Below are 14146 nucleotides of genomic sequence, written 5' to 3'. Positions count from 1 at the left end.
GTATTTTAGTTGTTTCAAAGTGGAATTTGTATTAGTTTGATCACAAATAAAATGATGACTTAATTTTAAAAAGTTTGTTTTTATGTAGAATGGAATAGAATAAACAGCCTTTATGGTCCTGTGCGGGGGAAATTCAGGTGTAGTAGCAGCAGATACATACATTAATCCATAAAAACAGTATATTGCTATGTGACATTATCAGCTGTAGCAATATTAATATAATTAAAGATAGTAACAATAAAAAATAAACATAGAGCAAAATAAAAATAAGAATAAGAATTACTGTACCGGACTATCAAGATGAAATTAGATAAAAATGAGAATAAAAGCAAGATACCGGGCAGAAAAATGCAAAATTACAAGAAAAAAACAGTCATGACAGGAAAAATGATGTACAGTTGCCACTGGTTATTATTTATGTAATGATTGAGAGGTAGAGTTGTTCGGCGTGCAAACACAAACATGGATATTTATCATGATTGTTGGGAGCAGTGACGGTTATAGAGTCTAACAGCTGATGGGAGGAAGGATCAGCGGTAACGCTCCTTTGTGCATTTAGGATGCAGCAGTCTGTCACTAAAGGAGCTCTGTAGTTCAGACACAGATCCATGCATTGGGTGGGAGGTGTTCTCTGTTACTGATGTTATTTTGTCAGAGTCCTCTATCTCACTATTGTCCTCCTTTCTGGTTTGTTTCAGGCTAGCAACTCTCTGTATTTTTTCATCTCTAACACATAGACGACACAAGACAATGGAGCTTCAAAACACCACTTTTGGCAACTCTTCACAAGCTCATAATGTTTGGGAGGTAATCACCATCGCCACGGTGTCTGCCATCGTCAGCTTGATAACTATAGTTGGAAACGTGCTGGTGATGCTGTCTTTCAAAGTGAACAGCCAGCTTAAGACTGTAAACAACTACTACCTGCTCAGCTTGGCCTTTGCTGACCTTATCATAGGAGTGCTGTCCATGAATCTGTACACTACTTATATATTGATGGGCTACTGGTCCTTGGGGAACCTTGCGTGTGACCTCTGGCTCGCAGTAGATTATGTGGCCAGCAACGCTTCAGTTATGAATTTACTTGTCATCAGCTTTGATAGATACTTCTCTATTACAAGGCCTCTGACTTATAGAGCAAAGAGAACTCCAAGAAGAGCTGCCATCATGATTGGACTGGCCTGGCTGGTGTCCTTTGTCCTCTGGGCCCCGCCCATTCTGTGCTGGCAGTACTTTGTAGGAGAGAGAACTGTGCCTCTGGACCAGTGTCAAATCCAGTTCTTAACCGAGCCCGTGATCACGTTTGGAACGGCCATCGCCGCCTTCTACATCCCCGTCTCGGTCATGACCATTCTCTACTGCAGGATCTACAAAGAGACTCAGAAACGGACGAAAGACCTCGCCGAGCTGCAGGGGCTGGCGACAGAAAACGTTCTGGAGGGATCCAAACCGCAGAAGACCGTCATCCATTCCTGTTTTCACTTCACCAGAGAGAGGCGAGACCAGAGTCAGGCCTCGTGGTCCTCGTCCAATCAAAGCAACGCCACGAAAACGACCGTAAGGTCGGACGAGGCATGGGTAAAAGCAGACCAGGTCACGTCTTTTAACAGCTACTCGTCATCAGAGGAAGAGGAGCATCACGGTTCCACAGACACCCCTGAAGGATCATTCAAGGATCAACACGCTGGACAGAGCGATAAGAACGGCCAGGCGTCAGAGTACACAGAGGACCAGTACTTTTCCACTCCTCAAAAGAAGAGTCAGAAAAAGTGCATCTCTTATAAATTCAAACCTGGCTCCAAGAACAAAAACAGCAACTCCACAAATCCAGCAGCTCCTGAGCCAGAGGAGCCCGCCAAAAACACACCTTCCTCCTCCTCTACCTCCAAACCCATAGACCCGGCCCTGAAGAACCAGATCACCAAGAGGAAGAGGATGGTRCTGGTGAAAGAGAAGAAAGCGGCTCAGACCCTGAGCGCCATCCTCCTGGCCTTCATCCTCACCTGGACGCCGTACAACATCATGGTGCTCATCTCCACGTTCTGCGCAGAGTGCATCCCCGTGTCCCTGTGGCACCTGGGCTACTGGCTGTGCTACGTCAACAGCACCATCAACCCCATGTGCTACGCCCTCTGCAACAAGACCTTCCAGAAGACCTTCCGCATGCTCCTGCTCTGCCGCTGGAGGACGAGGAGGCGAGGCAAGGACAAGCTGTACTGGGGCGGCCAGAACCCCAACGCCAACAGTAAGGTCAACTGACGCACACCTGTTGGTTCACACCTGGCGGGTGTTTTATCTTCGGCATGATGTGCTGCATGTGTGTCGAAAACACGCGCCGGCGGGAAACGAGTAGAATGAGAAAACGTGGCTAATTAGCTTTAAAGCTAAAGTGTGGTCAGTTCAAGATGTGTGAACGGACACGCCTCTGACATACCAAAAACATCTCCAACTGAAACATCTGTGTTTGTGTTGTGGTTAGTGCCAAGTTTTACAAGAAAACGTAAAAAAAAGAAAACGAAAAAACTGGAAATGTTTTTTTGTGTGTGTGTAACAGTCCATCAGGTGTTTCAGAACTGCTTTTTCATACAAAACAAAGAAACGTTGGAATAGTTTTGTTGTTGTATTGTTCAGTTATTTATTTAAATGTTAATTTGGATGTAGAGAAATTTCATTTTTCACTGCAAAACCACAACTCAAAATGTGAAGATGTTGCTTGAAATGTAAACAAAAATCAAAAAATTGAATCCAATGATTTGTAAATCTCATGAAACTTATATTTTATTCAAAGTTTTACCATTTTTACCATTATGAAGCAGCCTGTAAACAAATGAGGAAAGCAACTGGAGTTCTAGCCCACGGGTCTTCAACCTGTGGCTCTGGGGCCAAACTTTGGACCCTCTACGGTGGCTCTGAAGCAAAACATCGGAGCTTAATTTTTTAAGTTTTTTAAACTCAGCAGCCAATTTGTTTGGAAATATGTGTTAACTGTTAACAGAAGTGAAACGTGCTGATTTGATCATGCTAGTAGCCTGTAGGCCAGGATCTCTGTGTTAAATCCTGCAGGATGTTCTATAAAACCTTAGARACGTTGCTGAGAAGAAATATGACGAGTAAAAAAAGTCTGCATAGGTCAGTGTTTTAATTTTGTATTAAGTTTGGGATAAACTACATATATTTTTCTTGTTTAAATGAATCAGATCCTTTTTTTTTTGGTCATAAAACATTTAAAAATCTGTATAGTTTTTATTTTATGATGCTGGAAAAGCCCCCCTTCGACAAACACAAAGTGGCCCGCGAGCCACCAGTTGATTTTGTGGTTCTGGATTTTTTTGATTGTAAAAGTTGTCGACCCCTGAGGCTGGATGTTATTCAACAACAAAAACTTTTTTCTGCATTGATGGTGCTTTTGTGTATTCTGCTGTTAGATGCACTAATGCACCCGCATAACATCAGAGAGGCAGATTTTCTTTCAAACTGTGTGCTGAGAACAGGCCGGATGTGGCATCTGTGATTTACAGAAAAAAAAAAAATCACATTTGTGCAAAATTATTTTTCTATTTTTAAACCTTTAAATAAGGGTTAATGAGATGATTTATTTACATTTGACATGTTTTCAGAGGTGGAGAGACTAAGGGGTGAGCTGGGGTGAGGGTTGCTGTTTCAACTTCCTGTAGTGACAATAGCAACAAAAAAATAAAAAAATGTGGGTGGGAAACCCTCATTTGTCCCACTCTGGGCTCTTGAGCAAGGCTTTAACCTTCCAGCTGCTGTCCGAGCGCCCTCTGCTCCACATGTGCTCAAAAATATGGAGAGAAATAATTTCCTCACTGAGGGACAATAAAGATTATTATTGTATATTTAAAGAGCGCTGATAGGAGTCTTTCAAACCTCTCACTATTGGTGCACGAGAACCTGCAGGAATATAAAAAGGGATAAAAATATTAAAATTCTCATGTTTTTCCATGAGTCTAAAATGAACTGATGCTGCTTGGTGTACAGCTCTTATGGTTTCATATTGRTGTAAATATAATGTTTAAATGTTGGGTTTTGGTTGTGCTGCGTTGATTTGTCCTCGTGTTTGATCAGTTGGAGGTATTTTATTTTGACAGTCTCGTTAGCGACGGTGACCACGCCTCAGAAAATTCAACAGCTGCTGTAAACGAGTGGACGGACGATGAAGACTTCTCTGTGGTTTGATTTGTCTATAAAAACTGAAATCAGCAGTTTGTGGCTTTGTTATATAAAAATGTGCTTGAAAATAAAGTTMAACTTTCGTATAATTACACTTAGTGTTTTTTAAGCTCAGAAACATAGATTGTATTCTCATTTCTCTTCATTGTTACTATAATAATTACATTTTATTCTTTAATTTAAAACTAGAACATATCCAGACATCATCTTCTTCCTTTCTAGATCAYTGGTGCTCATTTACAGTCTGTCGCTGTTTTTAATTTTTAATATTTAAGGAGGAATTACGATCAAAACACACAAAATAAAACACTACGGCTCACATGCCAGTAGGACGAGTGCTGCTAAGCCTCACAGGGGAGTCCCAAGTCTCCACACTGGTCCCACAGCTCTGGATTCAAACAGTTAATGGTGTTTATTTGTTGCATCACATGGAAAGAACTGAACCACTGAGCATGTGTGGTACATTATGGCTCCACAGGTGTTCTGATAAACAGAAATTAGTTTAAAATGTTTACAGTCCTTTAGCAGTAACATTTGAGMTGACAGTATTAGTACTCTATAAATTTACAATGACCGTGACATGAATAAATTCAAATGCAGGATCTTTAGTTTTATATGAGCAGGATTGAGCTCCAAACGTTGCTGCAGATGTCAGAAATCAAACACAAACTCATGTTCAGGAGATGAACCTGATTACAGCTCTGTCTCTTTTACGGCTTCTTGTTGGCTCAKAAGTTACTTTCTGAAATAGTTTTCCTCAACCATGTTGTATTTTGCGCACGGCTTTTGAAAATGAAATTCCATTTGGTAAATCCTTGAACGTTAATACCTTCCCAGCTCATGAAATTCTGTTTTTAACAGTGACGGCTGCTGTGAGGGGGGCCGGTGGATGTCAGGACCCTGAAACTGAAGCAACAAGAAACTCAAAGTTTCCACAAGTGATCAGTTCCTTCATGTTGCTTCCATTTCATTCTCATGCACTACATTTATAAAAATATATCAAGATTAAAGGAATTCTATGGAGATAAAACAGTGCCCTAAAGTTTTTTTTATGGCTCCGCCCACTGGAGCTGAAAGCATTCTGTTCTCTGTTAGTACGGTATCCATCCGTCACGGGTGGTCTTGTGTGCTCAATATCTCCTGAATGAAAAGATATATTTATTTATAAACAGGCATAGTAACTCCATTAGGGTAGAACTCAGTCTGATTAGATTTGGGCATCAAAGGGTCAAAGGTCATTTATGAGGTTGGTAATATAAAGCAAAAAGGCAGACATGTCTAGGGCAGGCAGAGGCACACCGATGTTCACCCATCGACGCTTTGGCATCCAGTTCCACCTTGTTTCAAAAAATAAATTGTTCTGAAACTGAAATTTTTTTTTAAATTAAAAAAAACTTTGAACTGAAAGAAAGATTTGAAATTGTAAAACTGTCAAACTAAAAAAAAAGATTTATTCTATGATACAATGGCCTGCCATTGTTTTTATACCGTATATAATACAACCTGCCATATTTTATAATTATATGACCCAACAGCCTAGAATACTTGACCTGCCATACCTCATTAAATAATTCAACGGCATGCCATATTTCTAAATTATGACACAGCATCCTGCTATATTTTGTTAATTAGAATTCAACAGCCTGCCATACATTATTATATTAGTCAACGGCATGACATATTTCTAAATTATACGACATAATGGCCAAAATTAATTATGATTCAACGGCATGCCATATTTCTAAATTATATGACACTTCATCCTGCTATACTTCATTAATTATGTTTTACTTTTTAAACACAGTTTCAAAATAGTTTTAAACTTTTTGTTTTGTTACAATTTTTTTCCAGTTTCAATTATATATTTTAAAACTAATTTAGCTTAATAAAAATCCTCAGTAGTGGACAAAACATAATCTGAAGCTACAATAATACTCACTTTGGAGCAACTGAGGTCAAAATCTTCACAAATCAAGACCTTCCTTACAAAAATGATGCGTTTATGAAAACGGTTTAAACTTCAGATAATGTAAGAAAATAAGAAAATAAACGTGTGTTAATAACTTTAATTTTGACATTATATTCCATTTTATTTTAAGTAAAACCAGATCTCCATAGAAATCTGAAAACAAACACAGTTCTTCCACTCTTTGACTTGTCATATAATTTACACATCTCAGGCACATAATGTACAGTATGTGAAATAAAGGCATACAGTACGCCACAATTTTATTTTAAAGTATGAGGTCAAATAGGATGATCTGAAATAAAAGCTGTTTGATACATTTTAATTTATATAGAGCTTTAAATAAGAATTTATTCATCTTAAAGTTTAACTTATTTTCATTCACAGTCGGATTATCAAAATGGACCAAAAAGAACATCTATTAATATGTATATTTGCTCTTTTTTTTAGACAGAAGAATTTAGCAGCAGTGGAAAAACAAAACCAAAGCTYAGCACAGTGAAGACTGACAGAAACCTTTTACATCAGGAATATATACGGAGAGAAAGAAAACAGCTTTTACAGATTTGTTTTAAATCAGTGCTGTATGGAAAAAAAAATGCTGGAGACATGTTTTCATAGAGAAATCTGTACAATAGACCCAGAGGAGCGGGGGAACGATGACACTTAAAAACCTTGCTTTAATGCTGCCAGATGGTCTCAGCAGCCGTGTGCAGTAACTACCTCCTCTTGGCTGGCGGCCTGCTGCCCTTGCTGCTGCTGCTGCTGCTTGCCTTGCTGGAGCCCTTGGATCCAGAGAAGAGCTTGGTCATGAGCTCGGAGACGTCCGGGAGCTCGGGGTTGGGGTTCAGCATGTTCATGGACTGCTCCATTTCCTGCAAACGTGACAAATAAATAGAAGCAGATGAAGCAAAAACAAACAAATCGCAGGCAGTGGTTCTGTTTTCTTTCCTTTAAGACAGGGGTGGGCAATCCTGGTCCTGGAGGGCCGCAGCCCTACATGTTTTACATGTTTCCTGCTCCAACACACCTGATTCAGTCACTGAACTACCTCTTCATGTTCTGCTGTACGGAGGACCAAAACTGACAATTAGAAGTAAAAGCAGAAACTTATAAACGAATATACATATAAATAAATATGTTTAAAATGCACCAAATAAATTAAAAAGGAACTTAACCTCAAGTTTTATAATTTAATTCACCTTCATATTTATTTTTCCAGCTTAGTTCCAATAAATTGTATATTTTAACACAATTTAAATTTAAAATTTTTAAATATATATTTTTATATAGTTTTTCCCTTTTTTGTACATGCATTTGTGTCTCTTAAATGCTTAAATGTAATTATTTTTATATATTTTTTAAATAAAAGGCACAGGTAATCCTCCTTGCCTTTGTTTTATACTAAACTTTAAGTTAAATTGAGGCACCACAAGCATGCAACACATTGAAATAAAAAGACTTATTGGAAAAAATGTAAACATAATTAAGTATAAACATTTAAGAGATAAATGCATGTACAAGTAAAGGAAAAACAATTAATATATATTATGTAAAAAAAACAGTAAAATTTAAAATATGTGCTAAAATATATAGACTAATTTATTGAAACTAACCTGGAAAAATAAACATGAAAGTCAATTAAAATATAAAACAAGAGATAAAGTTCTCTAATTGGTGCATTTTAAGTGTATTTATTTAGTGGTTCATTTTTATGATTCTGCTTTTATTTCTAATTATGTCAGTTTTGGTCCTCCGTACTGCAGAAGCCTGATAATCATTCATTCATTCATATCAGGTGTGTTGGAGCAGAGAAACAAGTAAAACATGCAGGGCTGCGGCCCTCCAGGACCTGGTTTAAGAGTAATATTTCAGTTACAATTAGCACATAAAAACATATCCTAAATGTATTTATTAAAACTAGAGAATTGGGCGTTTGCTCTGAGATTCTGACAGTGTAAAAACCAAACGTGGCGTGCCTATACACACAATAAGAGACTTAAAGGTGTGGCTTACCTTCCTCATCTCTGGGTCATTGGTGTTGACCACCTTAGGCAGCAAAACAATGATCAGCAGAGGCAAAACCATCATCATAACCTGCAGAAGCAACAAGAACATTTGAAGGTGAAATGTTTTAACTTATGTCATGTACTACTGACAAAAATCTGTTTCTTTAACACGTAAGCTGATCCGAATTACATTGCTTAAAATTTATTTTTTCCTATGTAGGAGAAAACATGTTTTACTTCCTGGATCTGATGATGCAGCAACTTCACTACATCTACTTAACTTACTGCACGTCACGTATTACACTGAGCAGGTTTGTTGAATTAATTACCATAGGGTTCATGAGGAAGTCTGTCCAGCCCCATGTTTCTCTCTTCATAAAGTAGCTGTGAGGACCAATGGACCTGATTTGAAGAGGGTACGGCTGGCGAATCACCTCTGATGTTTTGATGTAATTCACAAGACGTGCCCTGTTAATAAAAGGGTTAAAGCAGGTTACACTCACACTGGAACAAAAATATCAGYTCATATAAAAAGCTAAAATAATGTGCTTTTTTAATTAATCTCACCTCATTTTTCCTTTAGATGTGATATCAACACGCACTGGTTCAAACCTATATGTTGGTGTAACGATTTCAACGACGTAAGATCCTGAAGGAACATCATTCACAGCGAAACTCCCATCAGTTCTGGAACAAAGGAACCTTGTGATTAAAAACAACTAGGGCTTTGATGAACTCCAGTGCAAGAGATAAACTTGAGACAACTAAAATAAATACATATGAGGTTATTTTAAAACAAGTTTTTCATTAGATTTGTGTTAGGGTAACTGAATTTCTCTGCAATGCACTGACAACTTATTTTTAACTCCCACTTACTAGAATGTGAAAGAATTTATTGATAGAAATCAACAGAAGAGTAAAAATGGAATCTTTCACTTGAAAACACAGATTTAAGATAAAACTTCGCTAAAATATTCAAGTAAAGCACAACTATTTTCATTTTTTAAGGTATGAATAAACTACATTATTTTCWGTCAGTACATGTTTCTTTCAGTTAAAATATATACACAGCAAAATAGCAAACAGGCGTTTGTGCTGTAAATGTTAATCTTAGCTAATAGTCTATGCTAAGCTAATAGTCACATCCCTAGAGGCCTCATTCAAGAGCAGTTTTATTTAAATTAAATGGGAAATTAAAAGTTACATTTTGTGACATGATAAACCTCCACGAAGTCGTAAATTGGCAACAGAGTTTAAAGCTGCCATGTGTTTTAGTCACAAGCAGCGTTATTTAAGCTGCTAGCTGACGATGCTAATGCTAATGCTAAGCAAACTAGGCTAGCAAGAAGTAGCCTCCAAGTGTAGTGGTTTCTTACCTTAAAAACCCCACGTACTCCTCACCCTCGACCAAGACTCTGGCCGTAGAGACCCAGTCTTGTGTTTTAATGCCGGGAACTATCGCTCTTCCCTCGATTTTGAACCGATCTCCAGGCCCTGAATCCATGACGTCAGTGAAGCAGCTAACCACGGCTAGCGTAGCATACATGAAAAGCCATAACTGCGATAAACTCTCTCTGTGCAACATGTTGCCTGGCTTTGCTGAATTTAAAAAAGGCAGGTCTCAGAGAGAATTCGCACTGACAAGTACTCGAGGCAGGTTAGGTTATGGGAGAAGCGGAAAACAGCGCCGCATCAGCTGTCTCTGCGGAAAATGACGTAATTTGAAAAAACTTTATTGTTCGAACCAACAATTACAACGTTAGGAGTGAAGTGTCGAGTTGAAAACTTTCAAACTAAAAAAATGTAGTTCAGGGCCCCACTCATTTTGTAACAAAGTAATTATTTGAAGACAAGACAAAGACTGTAAATATAACAATATATTATACTTCAAGACAATTTTAATATTTATGAATTCAAATGAAATTTCATATTCTGCTTGAACATTTTTCTTTTGCCGTCCTTACTGTATTTAGGAATAAAAGACCACAATCAAACAAAAAATAAATCCTATTTTTCTTAAATAAATTTATTTAAAAGAAAGTAAAACTGAAACTTGTTTTGACATTTTACATTATACGAGCAAATGTCACAGAACAGTGAAACATGAAAAATCACTAATAACTTAAAGACTGTGGGAGCTTCAAGTTCCTGATTTTAGACAAACCAGGAGCAAAACACAGAAAACAAGAGGCCATTCAAACCATGATGGAAGTGTTGCAGCGACAGACTAAGACATTGGCACTTCATAGAGCGAAACATTAACGCCCTGTCTCGTGAGGTCCACTAAACCTTTCACAAGACGGTCCACTTCAATGTGAAGCAGTCATTTTTGCTGTGCAGGCTGGACGTCTCCAGCTCACACCGAGATTTGTCTGAAAGCTCGAGTTCAGTCCCAGTTGAGAGGTTTGAGTGTGAATGGCGTGAACCAGTCCATTTGTCTGGAAACATCAGCTCAAAACACAACCATGATCTGCAGTAGTGGTCACATCCTCGGAGTGCTGCGTGAACAAGTGTCAGGGCAGCTGCCGTACACACGCCTCAACAGCCTGAAAAACAAAAACACACAGCACACAGTCAGCTAAATACAAATCTGTTGAAAAATAAAGCAATAAAGTTACATTTTTTAAAGATTTAATCATCCAAACTCAAGTTTGATCATTTGAATTTGTTAAGGAGATTCTTAATGCAACTCTATAGTTTTTATTTTAACTTCTGATTGGTGGATACAGTGTAAATWATTACCACAAAGTTTAACACTATACAGGGACTGAAAATACATAAAATCTAACTTGTTTTATTTTAAGAATCCCTGCACATCTTAAACTCCTTAAAGCCCTGATGAGTCTCTTCATACCTTTGCCAGTTCTCCAACAGATCCTGGCAACAAACAGAATCGAGCTCCTTCTTTCCACAGGTCCTTCAGTCGCTGCCTCATGATGTCCACATTCCTGAAACAGAGACGCAGACATCGGTCCAGGATCCAGTTCATTTCTCCTCAGGCTGACAGTTCACCATGAACACTATGTTTAACTTTAACAACCATTTGTTTTAAAAAATAAAACAATGGCATGCTTCACAGACRTGTTAAGACAGGGGTGTTGTATTAAAGAGAGTCATGATGGGTTCAGATTATTAAACATTTTGCACCAAATCTCAACCCAGAGCTTTATTTTTCAATTAGTYTTTACATTTGAGACGAGCCTCAGAAGGCAAACTATTCAGTTTCCATCGTCAGTCTTAGATGTTCTCTCTCCTTCAAACTGACCGTTTGTAACAGGGCTGCACAATATGTAGAAAAGTTATCGTCATCACGATAATGGTCTGTGCAAGAGGCATATGACAAAAACTGCATAAACTGCAATAAATGGTTGGCTCAAAAGTTTGCTTTTATGAGTTTTGTCACTCAGATGGAAGCCCATCTCCAAATAAAGCCTTATTATATTCTAGGGGTGCACGATAACTATCGGCCAGATATCAGGAGATTATGACATCATACTTATCGGCCAGATATCAGGAGATTATGATGTCATATTTATCGGTCTAATATCATAACAAACAGAACCGATAATATATGTACATGTTTACCAGCGCAGCGATGAGAATGAATGCATGTTTATTTTTATCTGTTTTGGTCAAGCCGCTTCCCGTTCTACCTGACCCGAGCAACGTTCAAGTGGCGTTGGAAAAAACAACTTTCTCACTAGAAAAATAATTACAATACGCTGTGCTGAAAAACAACCAACCAGTCATTTTAATGATTATTAATGTTATTTTACTAATTAACCCTGTACGTTACACACAAACTTCATAATTATAAACATCGGAACAACTACTCCCAATTTGAGAACATGTAAAATCTGTTACCTCCTGAACGCAGCACAAAGTCCGTCTGCTAAAATGTTAACAACCAGCTAGCGTTCAAGAACTCATCGAGGCTTAAATCATTGCTAAGGCTTTTGACAAATCAAAAAAATAAATAAATAAATAAAATAAAATTGCCAGAGGAAGCAAGATCTCAATTTAACGATGGAAATGACGACAAGCAGCCATTCACCCTCGCTAAGGACCGAAGCTTTTATCTCCTTGTTAGCTACGGTTTAGCACCGTTGGCCACGCTTTACCACCGTTAGCCACGCTTTAGCAACAGACACGGTTTAGCACCGTTAAGACACGGTTTAGCACCGTTAGCCACGGTTTAGCACCGTTAGCCACGTTTTGGCACCGTTAGCCACGTTTTGGCACCGTTAGCCACGGTTTAGCAACAGACACGGTTTACCACCGTTAACCACGGTTTACCAGCCGAGCTGCTGCTCTGTGCATCTTCCTGTAAGTATGATGCGGTCGTAATGCATCAATCTTTTTATAATTAATGTGCCTTATTTTWAAAAAAAATGGCCATTCGAGAAATTGATTTGTTTGATATATTTTAAGAAATTTGTGTTTGCTAAGATTTATTTCAAATAGTATAATTTACAGTGTCATTTGGTTTTGGTCTTGTTTATGTTATCTTAACCATTTCTGACTAGTCTTATGTCCCGGCACGTTATCAGTTATTATCGGTTATCTGCTGTTAGGAGAAAGTTCTGTTCTTAAAATAATTTATCGTGCACCCCTATTTTATTCTATTTTTAAAAAATCATGCTGGAATGGAAACAATTAGCTTTTTTGTTGTTTTTGCTCTGAACCCAGAACAGAAAGACAACAACACTACAAACTTATGCATTTGTTCATTTATCACGAGTCATATCGTCATCGCAGGCTTTCCTAACATCGTGCAGCTCTAGTATGTAAGGCTTAACACACAAACCAACATCAGCACTAGCTACAAGTTTTCCCACTCAGGTGAAACCTGAATCACACGGCAAGGTGATGTTTGACCTGATTGAGCTCTTCTAATTATAACGATGGCTCTACAGATAATCTTAGGAGAGATTTCTGTCATGTGCTGAGTTCAGACTGATCTGGTCGTCTCAGAAGGATGTCGGGACCGTTTTCATCTTTTATGAACAGTTTTCATGACAGCTGCATTTGAAAATCCTCCATGTTTTCACCTGTGCTGTGATGAACGTCCATCACGGTGACGTCAGTGAAAGCAGCCAGACTTTGTTTTGCCACAAACTAAACAGAAGGTCTGAAGGCGCCTCGAGGCATTTAGGGATCAGGTTATTCCAGTAGGAACATCCGTGTCCACTGTGTGTGCTTTGAACACCAGCAGTGTTAGTTTGTTACACACAGCTGTGTGTTGGATCACAATGAGCAGCCGTCTTCCCCACCTCCTGTACAAAACTGTGCTCAAACATGAAACACCCACCTGTCTTCTGAACAGCTGCCCCGCTGTCTCTTCTCATTCTTACACAGCTCTGGCCACCACTTCCTGATGACGGCCTGAACCCAGTGTAAACCCACCGTTATGTGTCTTTAGACAAAAAAACAACAATAATTAACCCATTAAAAACAAACAAGTTTTTAAAATATGAATCTACAAATCTTCATATTACAGGGAAATTCAATAAATGAAAATGTATCAGTTGTAACTTTAGTTTGTTATTAATCATCATGAATTTGCAGTGAAACTTACTCCTCATGTTTGCTGGAGAGAACTCCTTTAACGTGGGGCACGAGGTCAACACAGCAGCCAAGTGACAAACATGGTGCTTCAGTTTGAAGGCTGGGGACACAAACACACCGTGAGGAGCAAATCAGCTGATTCTCAGCAAGAATAAACAAGAAATAAGATGACAGATAGGGCTGTGTATTGGCAAGAATTTGGCAATACGATACATATCATAACAGAGGGGTCACGATACGATATATCCCGATATATTGCGATACTGTAAGCAAGGCAATATATTGTGATACTGTAAGCAAGGCAATATATTGCGATATATTGCGTTTTTTTTGTCCAAAAATTCTATTAAATAAAAACCTCTTACTGAAAAAAAAGAAAAGCTAATGTTTACTTACAATGCTAATGCTACCC

The 14146-nt window shown here is 38.3% G+C and overlaps 3 protein-coding genes across 4 annotated transcripts in view; 1 reads left to right on the top strand and 2 right to left on the bottom strand.

Annotated features, from left to right (window-relative positions):
* The window catches only part of chrm5b (cholinergic receptor, muscarinic 5b), a 13983-nt gene extending 11147 nt beyond the window's left edge, over positions 1–2836 (top strand). Inside the window, exon 2 of the mRNA XM_014015443.1 lies at positions 699–2836. Coding sequence (XP_013870897.1) covers positions 751–2259 — 1509 coding nt within the window. The 5' untranslated portion in view covers positions 699–750 and the 3' untranslated portion in view covers positions 2260–2836. The remainder of the gene's footprint in view (positions 1–698) is intronic.
* A 3419-nt stretch (positions 2837–6255) lies between these two features.
* emc7b (ER membrane protein complex subunit 7b) lies at positions 6256–9882 on the bottom strand. Its single transcript, XM_014015436.1, has 5 exons — positions 9543–9882; positions 8734–8853; positions 8496–8634; positions 8174–8254; positions 6256–7032 (listed from the first exon to the last, which is right to left on the bottom strand). The coding sequence occupies exons 1-5, from the start codon at positions 9749–9751 to the stop codon at positions 6877–6879; spliced, it is 705 nt and encodes a 234-aa protein (XP_013870890.1). The 5' UTR covers positions 9752–9882; the 3' UTR covers positions 6256–6876.
* Positions 9883–10167: 285 nt separating this feature from the next.
* Positions 10168–14146, bottom strand: part of katnbl1 (katanin p80 subunit B-like 1) — a 16450-nt gene continuing 12471 nt past the window's right edge. For both annotated transcript variants that reach the window (XM_014015435.1, XM_014015434.1), the window contains exons 7-10: positions 13745–13834; positions 13478–13582; positions 11021–11114; positions 10168–10712 (exon numbers count right to left, since the gene is read on the bottom strand). In XM_014015435.1, coding sequence (XP_013870889.1) covers positions 10680–10712; positions 11021–11114; positions 13478–13582; positions 13745–13834 — 322 coding nt within the window. In that variant the 3' untranslated portion in view covers positions 10168–10679. The remainder of the gene's footprint in view (positions 10713–11020; positions 11115–13477; positions 13583–13744; positions 13835–14146) is intronic.

This window comes from Austrofundulus limnaeus, unplaced genomic scaffold, assembly GCF_001266775.1.
Source record: "Austrofundulus limnaeus strain Quisiro unplaced genomic scaffold, Austrofundulus_limnaeus-1.0 Scaffold129, whole genome shotgun sequence".
NCBI lineage: Eukaryota > Metazoa > Chordata > Actinopteri > Cyprinodontiformes > Rivulidae > Austrofundulus > Austrofundulus limnaeus.
The sequence above is the reverse complement of the archived record's forward strand: the minus strand, read 5'-3'. Positions and strand labels throughout refer to the sequence as shown.